We start from the raw sequence: 17473 nt of genomic DNA, 5'->3' as shown, positions 1-17473 counted from the left end.
TAATATATTATTTCTAATCTCTTTTCTTAGAAAAATGATGTTTGTGAAAAGATTAAAAGATACTCTAAAAGATACCCTAATCGCCTACTTCATCCATATGTGTACATCAGTATGTTTACCCACTGTCCATCCTGTTAATTTTTAATAAATAAAGTGCTTCTTTACCTTGGTAAGGAGAATGTGGAAATATTTTGGGGTTGTAAGGAACCTTAGAAAATGTCTGGCTCAGCCTTCTTGTTTTTCCGTAAGAAAAATGAAATTCTAAGTGATTGACTTACCAAAGGTCACATAGCTTCTTAACAGGATTTCTGGAAATAGATCCAAGTTCGCTGATCTCTCGTATTCTGTCTCCCTAAAACAGCAGGGGGACAGGGAGAATAAAGCCGTTCCTTTACCCTTTTTGGTTGTGAATCTTCACTCCCTGACTGGCTACAGTGCAACTCAACTTTCACGTATTTACTTGACAGATAATGAAAAGATGTTATCGGACTATGGGACGACCTTTGTTACGGCCTGGAAGAACACTCACAACTACAGGGTCTGGAACAGCAACAAGCATCCAGCACTTGCAGAAATAAATCCAAAGTAAGCACGTCCTCTGAAGGCTGATATAATGCGTAAAGGTTGTTGCCCCTTTGTTTTCCAACATACAGAAACCCTTATTTTAATTCTGATGATACTGTGAATATCTTCAAGAATCTTAAGTAGATTTTCATAAAAGGCTCCCAAGTATAGAGAAGCAGCTGAAAACTGCTTCCCTATTCACACTTCTTCCCCACAAAGCACAAGCATTTTGGAAGCACTAGCATTTCTCCCAGCTTTCACCATCGTTGAGATGTGACCTCTTTGCTCCCTTTTCCCGGGTCTCAGCCTCAGCGGCATGTCAACAAAGGAGGAGCCTTGAGAGAACACCACTGCTTAAAACGGAGAGGTTATTTTGTTTTATTATTATTATTATTTGTCTTTTTGCCATTTCTTGGGCCACTCCTGCGGCTAGGGGTCGAATCGGAGCTGTAGCCACCGGCCTACGCCACAGCCACAGCAACAAGGGATCCGAGCCGCGTCTGCGACCTACACCACAGCTCACGGCAACGCTTAACCCACTGAGCAAGGGCAGGGACCGAACCCGCAACCTCATGGTTCCTAGTCGGATTCATTAACCACTGCACCACAACGGGAACTCTAAGAGGTTATTTTAAAACATAAAGTGTGAACAACTAAAGTTAATATTTCAGCTCTTAGAAATGCAGTTAAATCTAATGCAATTTGCACATCAGATTCTTAAGATCCAGCAAAATTTAATACCTATCGCAATACCAGCTGTTGACTGGACAACGACTTTATCCCACGTAAAAGGCAGTTAAGTGTGCTGGGGAGTAGGGCCATTAAGAAATAATACTATCTTTGGAATTCCCATCATGGCACAGCAGAAACAATCCAGCTAGTAGCCATGAGGTTGTGGGTTCGATCCCTGACCTCGCTCAGTGGGTTAATATCTGGCGTTGCTCTGAGCTGTGGTGTAGGTCGCAGATGTGTCTGTGATCCTGCGTGGCTGTGGCGTAGGCTGGCAGCTGTATCTCTGATTGGATCCCTAGCCTTGGAAGCTCCGTATGCCCATATGTGGCCCTAAAAAGCAAAAAAAAAGAGGAGGAAGTAATACCATCTTCTTGTGAATAGGGGGGAGAGTCCAAGGGGATCAGTTTATAGAATGTGTAAATCCTAGGAGCTGATTTCTAAATTAAAAGATTAAAAGATTTTTGGCGTTTCCATCATAGCACAGAAGAAACAAATCCTACTAGGAACCATAAGCTTGGCAGGTTCTGCAAGTTCGATCCCTGGCTTCGCTCAGTGGGTTAAGGATCCAGCGTTGCTGTGAGCTGTGGTGCAGGCCAGCAGCTGTAGCTCCGATTTGACCCCTAGCCTTGGAACCTCCATATGCCAAGGGTGCAGCCATAAAAAGCAAAATAAATAAATAAATAAATGTTTTTTTTAGGAGGTGCAGGGTGGGGGTCACACTTGGGCATGTGGAAGTTTCCTAGCCAGGAATTGAACCCACGTGACAGTAGCAACCTGAGCCGCTGCAGTGACAACACCAGATCCTTAACCCACCGTGCCACAAGAGGACTCCTTAAAACAATTTTATGTGTGTGTTGGGGGTCTTTTTAGGGTCATAGCTGTGGTATATGGAAGTTCCCAGGCTAGGGATCAAATCGGAGCTGCAGACCTATACCACAGCAATACCATATCCAAGCTGCATTTGCAGCCTGTGCCACAGCTTGCAGCAGTACGGGATCCTTAACCCACTGAGTGAGGCCAGGGATTGAACCCACATCCTCATGGATACTAGTCCAGTTCTTAACCTGTAGAGCCAAAACAGGAACTCCAAACAGTTTTGTTTTGTTTTTTTTTTTTTTTATGATACAGGTGTACGCTGAACATTTGTTTTCTTTTTCTTTTTTTGTCTTTTTAGGGCCACACCTATGGCATATGGAAGTTCCCAGGCTAGGGGTCAAATAGGAGCTGTAGTTGCTGGCCTACACTACAGCTGGATCTTTAACCCACTGAGCGAGGCCAGGAATCAAACCCTCATCCTCATGGATACCAGTCAGGCTCCTTACTGCTGAGCTACAACGGAAACTCCCTGAACATTTGTTTTCATTTGTATTTTCAACTTCTGATGAGAGTCCAATGGAAATCGACTTTGTACTAACATAATATTTGGGAACTAGAGTTAACTCAGCTGGGGACAATGAGATTTAAGTGATGCTAACACACGAAATCCAGGAATTTATGTCACAGTAATTTCTGGAAGCATCTGTAAGGATGGGTGGTGGTGTAGCAGAATTTGGGAGAACATGTCTGCTAAACTTCGTATATATCAAGAAAAATAGGGAGTTCCTGTCGTGGCTCAGTGGTTAACGAATCTGACTAGGAACCATGACGTCCCAGGTTCGATCCTTGTCCTTGCTCAGTGGGTTAAGGATCTGGCGCTGCCTTGAGCTGTGGTGTAGGTTGCAGACGCAGCTCGAATCCCAAGTTGCTGTGGCTTTGGTGTAGGCCAGCAGCTACGGCTCCGATTCAACCCCTGGCCTGGGAACCTTTATATGCCACAGGAAGCGGCCCTAAAAATGGCAAAAAGACAAGAAAAAGAAAAACAGGAGTTCCTGCTGTGGTGCAACAGGATGGATGGCATCTTGGGAGCACTGGAACACTAGTTCGATCCCTGGCCTGGCACAGTGGGTTAAGAATCTGATGTTGCCACAGCTGTGGCTTAGGTCCTGACTGCAGCTCAGATCTGATCCCTGGCCTGAAAACTCCGTATGTTGCAGGGCAGCCGAAAAAACAAAAACAAAAAGAAAAATAGCTAGGTTCAGTACCAGTTTGAGCAAATTTAATCCTCATGTTGGGCTGTAGCAAAAACTTATATTGCACTTTGGATGTGGTTAAAATATAGTGAATTAAAGGGGGGAAACATTTTAATGGTCTTAAAGGGCTAAGGGTTCAAAACTCTTCTCCCTCATTAACCACAAGGTCTGTGTCCTAAAGAGTGATAAAGAGAAGCGGATGTGAGTTTGTTTCCCTGCGGTGGTCCCGGAGGTGGCCTCTGCTCTGGTGACCACCCCATCTCACTGTCCCCCCACTCCCAGTGCTCTGACTGATGACCTGGTCAGATCCTTACCCAGTTTCTCTATCTGCTGTAGCGCCTTTCATTTGAATCAGTTCTGCAGATTTTAATGCAGGTCCATGCGAGGATTAGCCGGAATGTGTTTCAAAGGATTTTAAAACAGTGCTTTAAAAAAGATCTAAATAAGTTGAGGTATTTAGACTGAAGAGAAAGACAAGACAAAATAGGTAGAGAAATTATGCAGATATGGTAGTCAGCAGGTTTTCAGTATTTTCATCAAATTAAAAATGAGAAATGATGAGCTTCAGTTGTCATCAGGGGTATAAGCTAGAAATATTTAAAACTAAATGCAGGATTTGAGATCTGCGATACCCTTCCCTCAACTCCTAGAGATCAGAGAAGGCAGTCCCCTGTCTTTCTTGTTTGTTTGTTGTGTTGTTTTGCCTTATGAATAACAGACATTTATTTCTCACATCCTCTGTCTTAACAAGCAGCAGGCACATTTCCTCCTTTGAACACGGCCTTTACAGGAATAGAGTGATTAACTGATCTTCTCGTTTCTTTAAACTGGTGCTTCAGGAATCCAGAAAAAGAGAGGTTATTACCTATACTTAATATGGCCAATAAAGAAATTTTGTTGTCATTTGAAAAGCCATAAAGGACATTTTGATATTTTACTTATTTATTTATTTGTCTTTTTGCCATTTCTTGGGCCACTCCCGTGGCATATGGAGGTTCCCAGGCTAGGAGTCAAATCGGAGCTGTAGCCGCCAGCCTTCACCAGAGCCACAGAAATGCAGGATCTGAGCCGCGTCTGCAACCTACACCACAGCTTAGGGCAACACCGGATCCTTAACCCACTGAGCAAGGCCAGGGATTGAACCCGCAACCTCCTGGTTCCTAGTTGGATTCGTTAACCACTGTGCCACGAAGGGAACTCTGATATTTTGATATTTTAAAGCTGGCTATAATTTCACTAGGATCGCTTTCTTTGCTAGACATTGACAGAGAGACCCCTGAGTAAGAGCTAAAGAATTTGAATATTTATTGACTCCTTGTTTTATAGTGTAACTTTGATCAAGTTGCCTGATTTATTTTCTCTTTTGTATAATTTTAAGTCCTGCATTTGAGTTACTTTTCTAAATAGAAAGTACAGATTTTACTGATCTGTCCACAAATCTTCCTATAACTAATTGTACACATTTATAAGATGGCCAGAATCTAGGTACAGTCCACCACAGGCCTAAGTCAATGACTCTAATCCTGACTATTCCAGGAGCTTTTAAAAGATGAGGGTGCTTGGGCCCCACCCAAGACCAGATAAATCAGAACATTAGGGTAGCACTAACACAAACCAACCCCACCCAGGAAAAAATCACACCTGTTTTACAAGCCAGGAAATAAGGTCAGAGAGGCTCCTGTAACTGAGACCTGTGCTCAAAGCCCCATTTCCTGAGTCATGTTCGGAGTCATCGCTGTGACGTTTCCTGATACTTGTGATAACTGTGTTGCAGCTCCGTTGGTGCAGTACTCATAATCTAAACTCAAACTTTGTTTTACAGCCACCCTTTCCAAGGCCAGTATTCGGTGTCAGACATGAAGTTAAGATTCTCACAGTGAGTATTTGGAGAAAATACCAGGAACATTCTCATGTCTGAATTTGTGCCATGTGTTTCATTGCTAATTGGGATTTGTTTTTCTCCACATCATAGATTTGTGTGCTTCAAATAGTAACCAAATATGTGCAGAACATTCTCTAGCTCAGCAGTGTGTATGTTTCAGAGTGAAAACACTGCTGTTTCATGGAGAATGGTATGAACTAATAAGACAGGCTCTGCCCTTTTTATTCTAGTGAAGTAGTTTTAGCAGATTATGACCGCAGGTGAATTAAACATACCATCCCGATGTCCTTGCACTTTTTGGCTTATCTCTATATTCTTTTAATATTGTCTAAAAATTCACATGTTTAAAGTGTTAGTAAATTAATTGATACATAACAATGAATAATTTAAGTTTTCTCAATAATTCTGATGGGGAGCATGATTATAGGGTAGTTAATACATGTGTCAGAGTTTTTTTGATTGTATTTAACATTTATTTTCTTTACTCAGTTCTGTTCAGAACAGTGAACGTGGCAAAAAAATTGGAAACGTCATGGTCACAACAAGCCGGAATGTCGTACAGACAGGAAAAGCTGTTGGTAAGGCATGTTTCAGTCAGGAACCAATTGAATCATAACACATCACTTCTCTGTTCTCAGTATGTCATTGATAAAACCAGATTTGCAGAGAACTGTGTATCCCATAAGAATGCAAGATGGTCAAATATAAGGGTTTTTAGTTTTGGTTTAAATTTTGGTCTTACTCATTAAAAAAACAAAACAAAACAAAAAACTTGTAGCACAAGATAATATCAGAATTGAGCAATTTTTGTCATATCTGTTTATTTACCAGGATTCAAACTTCTGGAGTTTTCCCTCCATTCCCTGAGCTGCCCACAGTGCTTTATAAATAGTTGAGAGCCATAATATTTTTTTTTTTACTTTATGTGGATTTTTTTTTTTTGCTTTTTTTTAGGGCTACACTTGCGGCATATGGAAGTTCTCAGGCTAGGGGTCAAATCAGAGCTACAGCTGCCAGCCTACGCCACAGCCACAGCAACTCCAGATCCAGGCTGCGTCTGTGACCTACACCACAGCTCATGGCATTGCCGAATCCTTAACCCGCTGAGCGAGGCTAGGGATTGAACCTGCACCCTCTTGGATCCTGGTGGGGTTCATTAACTGCTGAACCATGAAGGGACCTCCCATGGAGTGATTTTTATTTTTTTCATTATAGCTGGTTTACAGTGTTCTGTCAATTTCCTGCTGAACAGCAAAGTGACCCAGTCACACATACACATATACATTCTTTTTCTCACATTACCCTCCATCATATTCCATCATAAGTGACTAGATACAATTCCCTGTGCTATACAGCGGGATCTCATTGCTTATCCATTTCAAAGGCAAGTTTGTTTGCATCTATTAATCCCAGATTTGAAATTCATCTCACCCCCCTCCCCCTCGGCAACCACAAGTCTATTCTCCAAGTCCATGAGTTTCTTTTCTGTAGAAAGGTGCATTTGTGTTGTATATTAGATTTCAGATATAAGTGATATCATGTGGTATTCGTCTTTCTCTTTCTTACTTCACTTAGTATGAGCATCTCTAGTTCCATCCATGTTGCTGCAAATGGCACTATTTTGTTCTTTTTTATGGCTGGATAGTATTCTGTTGTGTGTATATGTGTTTGTGTGTGTGTATATACCACATCATCTTAATCCACTCATCTGTCAATGGACATTTAGGTTATTTCCATGTCTTGGCTATTGTGAATAGTGCTACAGTGAACTTATGGGCGTATGTGTCTTTTTCAAGAAAAGTTTTGTCTGGCTGTATCCCAAGAGTGGGATTGCTGGGTCATATGGTAGTTCTGTGTATAGTTTTCTAAGGTATCTCCTTACTGTTTTCCATAGTGGTTGTACCAATTTACATTCCCACCAACAGTGAAGGAGGGTTCCCTTTTCTCCACACCCTCTCCAGCAATTGTTATTTGTGGACTTATTAATGATGGCCATTATGACTGGCTTGGAGTGGTACCTCATATTAGTTTTGGTTTGCATTTCTCTAATAATCAGGGATGTTGACAGAGTTCCCGTCATGGCGCAGTGGTTAACGAATCTGACTAGGAACCATGAGGTTGCAGGTTCAGTCCCTGCTCTTGCTCAGTGGGTTAAGGATCCAGTGTTGCCATGAGCTGTGGTGTAGGTCGCAGACGTGGCTTGGATCCTGCATTGCTGTGGCTCTGGCATAGGCCAGCGATGACAGCTCCAATTAGACCCCTAGCCTGGGAACCTCCATATGCCTCAGGAAGCGGCCCTAGAAATGGCAAAAAGCCAAAAAAAAAAAAAAATCACAGATGTTGAGCATTTTTTCATGTGCTTGTTGACTGTCTGTATCTTCTTTGGAGAAATATCTATTCAGGTCTTTTGCCCCATTTTTCAGTTGGGTTGTTGGCTTTTTTGATGTTGAATTGCATAAGTTGTGTGCATTATTTTAGAGATTGAACCCTCATCAGTTGCATCATTTGAAACTATTTCTTCCCATTCTCTAAGTTGTCTTTTTGTTTTTGTTATGGTTTCCTTTGCTGTGCAAAAGCTCGTCAGTTTGATTAGATCCCATTGGTTTATTTTTGCTTTTACTTCTGTTGCCTTGGGAGATTGACCTGAGAAAACATTTGTATGGTTGATGTAAGAGAATGTTTTGCCTGTGTTCTCTTCTGGAGTTTGATGGTTTGTGTCTTATATTTAAGTCTTTAAGCCATTTTGAGTTTATTTTTGTGCATGATGTGAGGGTGTGTTCCAGTTTCATTGATTTACCTGTGGCTGTCCAGTTTTCCCAGGACCACTTGCTGAAAAGACTCTGTATCCCATTTTATATTCTTGCCTCCTTTGTTGAAGATTAATTGACTGTAGGTGTCTGGGTTTATATCTGGGTTCTCTGTTCTGTTCCATTGGTCTATATGTTGAGAACCATAATATAATAATAAAGCAGGCATTAGAAGCTGCTGTCTTTGAAGGTAGTATCATGTGATAAAGATCAGGCGTTCCTTCTGTGACTCAGTGGGTTAGTGATCAGGCCTGTCTCTGTGGAGGTGCCAGTTCAATCCCTGGCCCAGCACAGTGGGTTTAGGATCCAGCGTTGCTGCACCTGTGGTGTAGGTTGCAGCTCAGATTCTATCTCTGGCCTAGGAACTTCAGTATGTCTCTGGGTGGTCAAAAACGAAAAATTAATTCTACTTCTCTTTATCTTTTTAATTTTTTTAACTATTTTTTTATTTTTTTAGGGCCACACCTGCAGCATATGGAGGTTTCAAGGTTATGGGTCAAATTGGAGCCATAGCCATCGGCCTACACCACAGCCACAGGAATGCCAGATCCAAGCCACATCTGTGACCTGCGCCATAGTTTGTGGCAACACTGGATCCTTTAACTCACTGAGGGAGGCCAGGGATCAAACCCACATCCTCATGGATATTAGGTTTATAACCCAGTGAGCCACAATAGGAACTCCTTTTTTCATCTTTTTTAGTGTAGCTAGTAGAAAATTCTAAATCATATGTACAACTTTCATTGCAGCTCACATTGTGTTTCTATTGGATACAGCTGAGTAAGTGATAATATTGATTAAACTTCTTCCTACTTGCCAAGCACATTCTTTTTTACATACACCATTTGACTCAAATTACCAAAATGATACAGCAAAGAAAAAGAAAATCTGAATAGTCATATATCTATTAAATAAATTCAATTAAAAAATTTAAAATTGCTACGGGGTTTTTAATTTAATCCAGGCCCAGATGATTTCACTTATGAATTTATTAAACATTTAAGGAATTATACTAATTATGCTCTTTCAGAAAGCAGTGGAGGAGGAGTTCCCGTCCTGGCTCAGTGGTTAATGAATCTGACTAGGAACCCATGAGGTTGCGGGTTTGATCCCTGGCCTTGCTCAGTGGGTTAACGATCCGGCGTTGCCCTGAGCTGTGGTGTAGGTTGCAGACGCACCTCGGATCCCCACGTTGCTGTGGCTGTGGCGTAGGCCAGTGGCTACAACTCCGATTTGACCCTGGGAACCTCCATATGCCACGGGAGTGGCCCAAGAATTATGGCACAAAGACAAAAAAAAAAAAAAAGAAAGCAGTGGAGGAGATAATACTCCTCAGCTCATGTAAGGAGCCCAGTATTCCCTGAGACCAAAGCCAGACAAATGGTAGCATGCTGTTGTGTATACCCTTCTATACCTAGCTTTTCTCACTTAAAACATTTTGAAGATTATTCCATGTCCTTTCTTAAGAAATTTCTCATTACTTTTTTCTGTACGTTTAACTTTTTTAGTTTTATATTATTTGAAACTTAAAAGAAATTGTACAACACTGTACACGGAACTCCCAGTTATCTCAGATTCACCAGTTATTTATGCTTTGCCACATTTGCTTCATCGTGGCAGTATTTAAAATGGGAGGAGTTCCTGCTGTGGTGCAGTGGGTTAAGAATCCAACTCTACCCAGTATTCTGTGGTACTCTGTATGGAAGAAGAATCTGAAAGAGATGGGTATGTGTATGTGTAGGACTGAATCACTTTGTGGTGCAACAGAAGTTATCCCACCTTGTAAATCAACTGTACTTCTTTTTGGGGTTTTTGTTTTGTTTTGTTTTGTCTTTTTGTTTTTTCTAAGGCTGCACTTGTGGCACATGGAGCTTCCCAGGCTAGGGGTCAAATCAGAGCTACAGCTGCTGGCCTACACCACAGTTACAGCAATACAGAATCCGAGCAGTGTCTGCAACCTACACCACAACTCATGGCAACACTGGATCCCTAACCCACTGAGTGAGGCCAGGGATCGAACCTGCAACCTCATGGTTCCTATTCGGATTTGTTAACCACTGAGCCACAACAGGAACTCTGTAAATCAACTGTACTTCAAATAAAACCTTAAAAATCCAGCAACAGCAACAAAAAAGCATCCAACTTCTGTAACTCCATTTCCTGCGGAGGTGCAGATTTGATCCCCAGCCTGGCACAGTGGGTTAAAAGATCCAGCATTGCTGCTGCTGTGGCATAGGTCCCAGCTGCAGCTTGGATTCCATCCCTGGTTGGAACCTCCTCTTTTTTTGTCTTTTTAGAACCACACCCATGGCATATGGAGGTTCCCAGGCTAGGGGTCAAATCAGAGCTACAGCTGCTGGCCTACACCACAGCCACAGCATCACCAGATCTTTAACCCATTGAGTGAGGCCAGGTATCAAACCTGTGTCCTCATGGATGCTAGTCATATTCGTTTCCACTGAGCCACAATCGGAACTCCTGGAACTTCCCTTTTAATGGACATGGCCATTGGGGAAAAAAAAAAAAATGGGACCCATCACCTTCCTTAGCTCCAGAGAGAGGTTGACCAACTCTTAGTGAACATAATTCAGAAGCCCTGGAAGTAGGTGATTGCTATGCGGGGTCCTCGAAGCTCTGAAGTCCTGTACACCCAGAAGTACACAGGGTGAGAGAACTACTCTACAGATTCGTGTTGGAAAACAGACACAGGGCACACAGCCCTGTCACCAGGCTCATCTTATTATAAGGGAATGGAGTTTGTTATATAAGCATTTATCTCCATCCAGTATTATGCATCTTTTGCATTTTGAATTCTTATTTTTTGATGGAAAAATTCACTTCATCATAGGCATATGATGTCAGTTGTTAATGTTTAGCAGTGTCATTGATCTAAATTCTAAGGCCTGTTCTCTTCTCCTATACTCCCCTCTCCAAAAATAATGGGAGTATATGATTCGACCCAAGTAATTTCACTTTAACATCAAGAATTACCAAAAAATGGGAACTCCTGTTGCAGCTCAGTGGTTAACAATTCCAACTGGTATCCATGAGGATGTGGGTTCAATCCCTGGCCTTGCTCAATGGGTTAGGGATCCGGCATTGCCGTGAGCTGTGGTGTAGGTCGCAGAGGTGGCCTGGATCCTGTGTTGTTGTGGCTGTGGTGTAGGCCAGCAGCTACAGTTCCAGTTTGACCCCTAGCCTGGGAACCTCCATATGCCTCAGGTGTGGCCCTAAAAAGCAAAAAAAAAAGACTTACCAAAAAATGTATACATACCTTTTTTTTTTTTTTTAATGGTCACACTCGTGGCATATGGAAGTTCCTGGGCCAGGGATTGATTCCGAGCCTCAGCTGTGACCTACACTGCAGCTGTGGCAATGCCGGATCTTTACTGTGCTGGGCCAGGGATGAAACTTGCATTTCTGCAGGAATCCAAGCTGCTGCAAGTCAGTCAGATTCTTAACCCACTGCACCACAGCAGGAACTCCCAACATCAGCTTTTGAGATAATACTGTTTAAAACAAAACAGACCTCAGGCACATAAAGCTTTCTGTGTCTTCATTTGATGCTACGCCATTTTAGATGACAAAAGCAAGTTTCCCTAAAGTTGCTCTTCCCTCCATCTGTAGGTGGTTTTCAATTATCAACCTGGATTTTGGTTACAGAGGGCACATTAGACTTACTGAGTTCTCCACATCATTCTCCTGCACAGCCAGTGCTGAGAACCAGGGGCCTGGCCCAGTGGGTATTAAGGAGTTTGGTATAGAGTTTGAAAATACTTAAGAGAGCAAGCTCCTACACCCAGACGCTATCCAGGTTCCTGTTATGTACATCCCCACACTAAGGATTATTTACAACTAGGTGGGTAAACGGTGTTAAGGTAACTATTAACATGATGTATTACAGTTCATTAACATTTATTTTTTGGAGTTCCCGTCGTGGTGCCGTGGAAGCGAATCCGACTAGTAACCATGAAATTGCAGGTTCGATCCCTGACCTCACTCAGTGGGTTAAGGATCCGGCGTTGCTGTGGGCTGTGGTGTAGGTCACAGATGTGGCTTGGATCCTGAATTGCTGGGGCTGTGGCGTAGGCCAGCAGCTGTAGCTCTGTTTCGACCCCTAGCCTGGGAACTTCCATACGCTGCAGGTGTGGCCCTAAAAAGGAAGAAAAAAAATTATTAACATTGGTTTTTCACCATATCTTAACAGAAGTGAAGACATTTTTCCTTTTGTTTTTTCCCTCCTTTCCATTCAGGCCAGTCGGTTGGTGGAGCTTTTTCCAGTGCAAAGACAGCTATGTCTTCGTGGCTTTCTGCTTTTACCAATTCTACCCCGCAGAGTCTCACTGAACTGCCCGATGGGAAGCCCTGAGCATGCTGCCCAGAAGCTGCTGTCACTTCCTTAGGTTTGAGCGCTCCCTGTCTGTCTGCTGTTCCAGCCTCTTCCTCTTCATCAGCCGCAGGTCCACAGCAGGGGACCGACACGTCAAACTGTTTACATGAACGGTTGCCCTCTGTCTAAATGAATGTCTCGGGATGCGGAAAAGATGAAATCACAGCCGTAGCAGGGATGGCTTCCCAGGTTGGGGTTTATATTGACTACTTTTATTTCAGTCTGAGCCTGATTAAAACACAGTGGACCTTCTAATGAATTTTGAGTTCTGATGTTATACCTTTGTTTAAAAGTTTTTTTACTCAGTGTAAAATTTGTTCTATTGTTGCTGTTTGAATATCCAGATGGTCACTGTAATTTATATGTGCTAAAAATAAGTTATATGACTATTTTAATTTCTTTGAGGTGGGCCCTATAATGTGCGTATAAAGTTAATGGGCCATCTTATCCACCCCTTTGTTAATATTTTGCTGAGTTATATGATGATCTCTTTTGTATGTGGGTTTTCTACCCACAAAACACATTTTTCACTTCACTTCCTCCTGGAAATGTGCACGTCAGAGGTGGTAGTTCTGTGGATGGAGGGTTCTTTGGATTTTATTTGGCCTTGCCTGCAGCTGGGAATCAAACCGACACCACAGCAGTGACAGCACTGGATCTAACCCACTGAGCCAGCAGGGAGTGAGGTTGGATTGTTTTGTTTCATGTTTTTAGTTTTTTCTTTCCCAATCCTAAGCACTTGTCTTGAGGTGTCCGGGAGTGTGCCTGTGCTTTCTTCTTCCTAGTTGTTCGAGTAGACGTGCAAAGAAATAACTCAGTGATGGTTACAGCGGTTATTCTAGCAGTTTAGCGAGAGTGTGTATTTAGGGCAAGACCTAGGTTGGGAGTTCCTTTTGTGGCTCAGTGGTTTATGGACCCAGCTAGTATCCATGAGGATGTGAGTTCCATTCCTGCCTCGCTCAGTGGGTTAAGGATCCAACATTGCTGTGAGCTCTGGTGTAGGTTGCAGGCTCGGCTCAGATCGCGTGTTGCTGTGGCATAGGCCAGCAGCTGCAGCTCCGGTTGGACCCCTAGCCTGGGATCTTCCATATGTCACATGTATGGCTCTAAAAGAAGGTTGGGGGGAAGACTTAGATGTTAGTTCTGTCAACTCTAGTCACATTGCAATCTTTAGGGATTTTTTTGTTTTTGTTTCGTTTTGTTCATTTTTGGCTATCCCACAGCACATGGAGCTCCTGGCCAGGGATCAGATCCAAGCCGCAGTCGAGATCTAAGCTGCAGCTGTGGCAACCCCGGATCCTTAGCCCACTGTGCTGGGCTGGGGAACAGACCCATGTCCTAGTGCTCCCAAGATACCACCGATCCCGTTGTGCTATAGCAGGAGCTCCACGTTGCAGTCTTTTCACACATTTTTTAACCCAGAGTTTGTGCCTTCAATTTCTTCTTTTGAATGGTTTTCCATTGGATGTTTACAGACCTACAGGTTTTTCTTCATCTTACTCTTCATAAAGTTTTTCAAAGCACCCGGCCTTCCTGTTTCCTGTGATGGAAAGGCCTCGTGTTAGCAGTCTCTGCCCCCTTCTAAAAGTATTTGTGAGAGAAAAGCAAGAAGATCTGTAAATATTAAATAGAAATCTCATCCCTGCTCACTTTTAGAAAAGCAAGGGGAAAAACTACAGCCCTGACTTCGGTCATGTTTCATGAAGCACACTTGGGTTCATTTTTGATGCTCACGTTTTTACACAGGCTCGGCTCTCATTTGATTTTGGAGGGGACTTTAGATGAGTGTTCTCAGGGACTAGTTACAGGGGACTGACTACTTTTTAGTAATAAAGGTTACTTGGAAGATATAGTTACAGGTGATATAAGGAGTATTGAGAAAAGAAGCTTAATTAGGGAGGATGCTTGATTATATTTGATCCTCTAAGAAATGTTTGTATAGGAAGCACTACTATGGCATGTGAAATGAAACACGGACATAAATATCCATAAATTTCCCAATTTGTGTTTTAACACAAGTCCTGTAAATCTAAAAGTAGTATACTTCTGTTCGAGTATAATAAGAATTCATTGATAAATTCAGGGGCTTATTGGGAGAATTCCATTAATTCCACTTCTGCTAGGAAAGTTAACTTTCTCAGGAAATATTATTTGAAGAGAAAAAAGTAGTACCAAACAAAATTTAAAAGGTACTTTAATCAGTGTTGCACTGCTTCTAATATCCCATTGTTTGTGAGGCCACATCATTATGGGATAGAGTGTGATAGTGTATTGGTGTGCAGTTGTCACCTTCCGACCGCTGGGCGTTGGTGCTAAGAGCACTGGGAGGGTTCAGCCATGCTGCTGGTTCATCCTTTAGTTTGTATAGTTGGTATGATTGGGGTGAACCTTCATTGCTCACTGTTCAAAGCAGACCAGTCCAGTTTGGAAATCCCACTGAAATAAAAACAATTGCATGAGATTTAACTTTGCTTTCATATCACCTACTCTCCATATCAATATATACGTACCTTTAATTGATCTTTCTATTCATGTTTCTAGTTAAGAGCTCAACACTTAGAGTGGGCTTTCAGCGTAAAATGAGTATCTCAGAAGATCAATCTTTTGTCAAAGAAATGGTCAAAAACTGTAATAACATCTCCTTCAGGTTCTGGGAGGTGTGTGCATCTTCAGGGAGCGTGGGCTCTGATGTTGTTGGTGGGGCCCCAGGCAGCTGGCACAGTGGAAGGCCTGGCACCTGGTCCTGGGAGCCTACGTGTTTCAGGTTTGGATTCCGGGTTCTAGTCCTGAAGCAGCAGCTTCCCTCGGGTCACTGGCTCTGTGAGCCGTTTGGCTGTCTTTGGACCCACCCTGGGAAAGGTTGGCTTTGGTTGCCCACACTAGCTTCAGAGCTTTTGTCTGATACCTTGTGTGTGTGAGTAGGCCTTAGGGAGCTTGGTGGAGACCTCGCTCCTGCCCAGGCAACTTAAAAACAGTGTTTGGGGAAGTCCCTGGCATCTTTTAATTCCTCCTGGGCACTGCAATGACGATGACGTAGGTAAGAGAAAAAGGGTTAGAGCTAGCCCGGGTGTCCGACGGGAAGAGGTGGCTAGAAAAAGGTGCATGTCAAAGTGCGGCTCCGAGTCACTCTGCTTCTGCATTTGCGCTGTGAATAGTCTGTCCCCAAGTAAATGCATTAGTGATGTACTAGCCCCCAGGCCCTGAAGCAATTCCTCTTTACTTTTTGCTTTAAGACGCACAGCAGCAATATCCTTGGGCAGCAAATCAGAGCGTATGACATGATTTCCTCAACCTCACCTTGCTCTCCAAGTCCTGTTTACTAAGCATTGAATAATCTACCTAGAAAGGTGATGAGAAAACAAATTAGGAAGAAAGAAAAGTTGCAAAGCTGAGAAACAAGGTTTTGAAAATCTAAATGAAAGTGTTTTGAGAGCAGTATTTAATACGATACAGGTTATAAGAATCCTTTTACAGGAGTTCCCGTTGTGACTCAGCAGTAATGAACCCGACTAGTATCCATGAGGATGCAGCTTCGATCCCTGGCCTTGCTCAGTGGGTTGAGGATCTGGCATTGCCATGAGCTGCAGTGTAGGTCACAGATGCAGCTCGCATCCCATGTTGGCTGTGGCTATGGCGTAGGCTGGCAACTGGAACTCCAATTCAGCCCATAGCCTGGAAACTTCGATATGCTGCAGGTGCAGCCCTAAAAAGGCCCAAAAAACCAGAATTCTTTTACCAAGAAGTTAGGCTTTTTTCATCTGCTGGTTTTCAGATAATGCTGTAACTTTATCTCCCTGGCAGGCAGGTTTGTTTTGTGGAAGTTACAGCCAGTAGTCCTTTTCTCTGAGGCCTGGTGATGAGTTCAGGAGCACCCAGCCCTGTAAGGGGCCAGAGGACTGATCCTGAACCCCTGGAACTTTTATCTGCTTCAGCAGTTTGGGAGAGTAGCCTGTTAGGATGGTAGCCGTAAATGTTGCCTGTGATTTTATCAGGGAGCTGTTGCAGGCTCTGACCATTTGAGCAGAGGTGGCACGGCATTCGTGGCCTTTGCACGCAGTTCTGTGGTAGCCTGTAAACACGATGGAGGATGCAGCCTTAGTTTCTGGAAGATGATCGTCATTCCATGTAGCGCAGGGTGCCACTAGGAACTTTTTCCATTCCAAGTCTTTGGACTTACAGCATTGGAATTGTCTTTTCATAATTCCCAACCTTCCCTAAGTATTTGTCAAGGACAAAGACCAGGAATGTGGATCTTTATTCTCCTCATATAAATAACTTTGTACACAGGACTTCATGCTTTCATATATGAAGGAGAAGAAACTAGCTCCCTCGTATGGCAGCTCCAGAATCAGAAGATTGTGCACGTTTAAGGGGTTGAATATATTTTGTAAAACTCTAATGCGTTTGTATTTCTGTGCTGTTCTAAAGATTACCTTTTTACTTATATTAATTAAAGATATAGAAAGTATATATTTAAATCATGGAAATGGGACACAACCTAGGGGTTTCTTTCTTCAAACTTACTTTTCATCAGCGTCTCCCACTCACATAGTATGCTGCTCAAATTCTTTTGTGTGTGCAATATGAACATATGAACATTTCAGTGAGGTACTGAGCCAGAAAAGGTAATTGAAGTTTTTAGAAAACTTAAGTGCTTAGGAAGTATTTTGTTCTCTTGAAATATGAATAATTTATAGCTGGAAAAATAGGATCAAGACTTAAGTGTTTCTGACCACTTGGTCACTGGTTCCTAAGTTTAGGAAGCATTTGATTAACAAGTTGGTGAAGGCATTTAGTAGTTACAGAAATAGTTTAAATACTTGAGGTTAAAACTTTCCACAAACGCTATCTAAGAAAACTGAGCTTAGAAATCTTAGAAAGTTTTCTAAGGATGCTTAGCTGTGGTATATGTTTTGATCAGAAAGATAGTTTCTCTTTGCTCTAGTAGTTTTATAATTTGTACGAGGTCTTCATTTCTGTTGTCATTTGTTTTTTTAAAAATGTTAAAATTATAAATCACGTCTAATCA

The 17473-nt window shown here is 42.5% G+C and overlaps 1 protein-coding gene across 2 annotated transcripts in view; it reads left to right on the top strand.

Annotated features, from left to right (window-relative positions):
• The window catches only part of AVL9 (AVL9 cell migration associated), a 103789-nt gene that overhangs the window by 59556 nt on the left and 26760 nt on the right, over positions 1-17473 (top strand). Inside the window, exons 13-16 of one of the 2 annotated variants that reach the window (XM_047763745.1) lie at positions 468-585; positions 5188-5241; positions 5737-5825; positions 12308-13438. In XM_047763745.1, the coding sequence (XP_047619701.1) occupies positions 468-585; positions 5188-5241; positions 5737-5825; positions 12308-12423 (377 nt within the window). In that variant the 3' untranslated portion in view covers positions 12424-13438. Of the gene's footprint in view, positions 1-467; positions 586-5187; positions 5242-5736; positions 5826-12307; positions 13439-17473 lie in introns of those variants that run through there. The other variant, XR_007132692.1, reaches the window with a different exon arrangement.

Source organism: Phacochoerus africanus, chromosome 16 (assembly GCF_016906955.1).
Source record: "Phacochoerus africanus isolate WHEZ1 chromosome 16, ROS_Pafr_v1, whole genome shotgun sequence".
Classification (NCBI taxonomy): Eukaryota; Metazoa; Chordata; class Mammalia; order Artiodactyla; family Suidae; genus Phacochoerus; species Phacochoerus africanus.
This window is presented reverse-complemented; position numbering and strand designations above follow the sequence as displayed.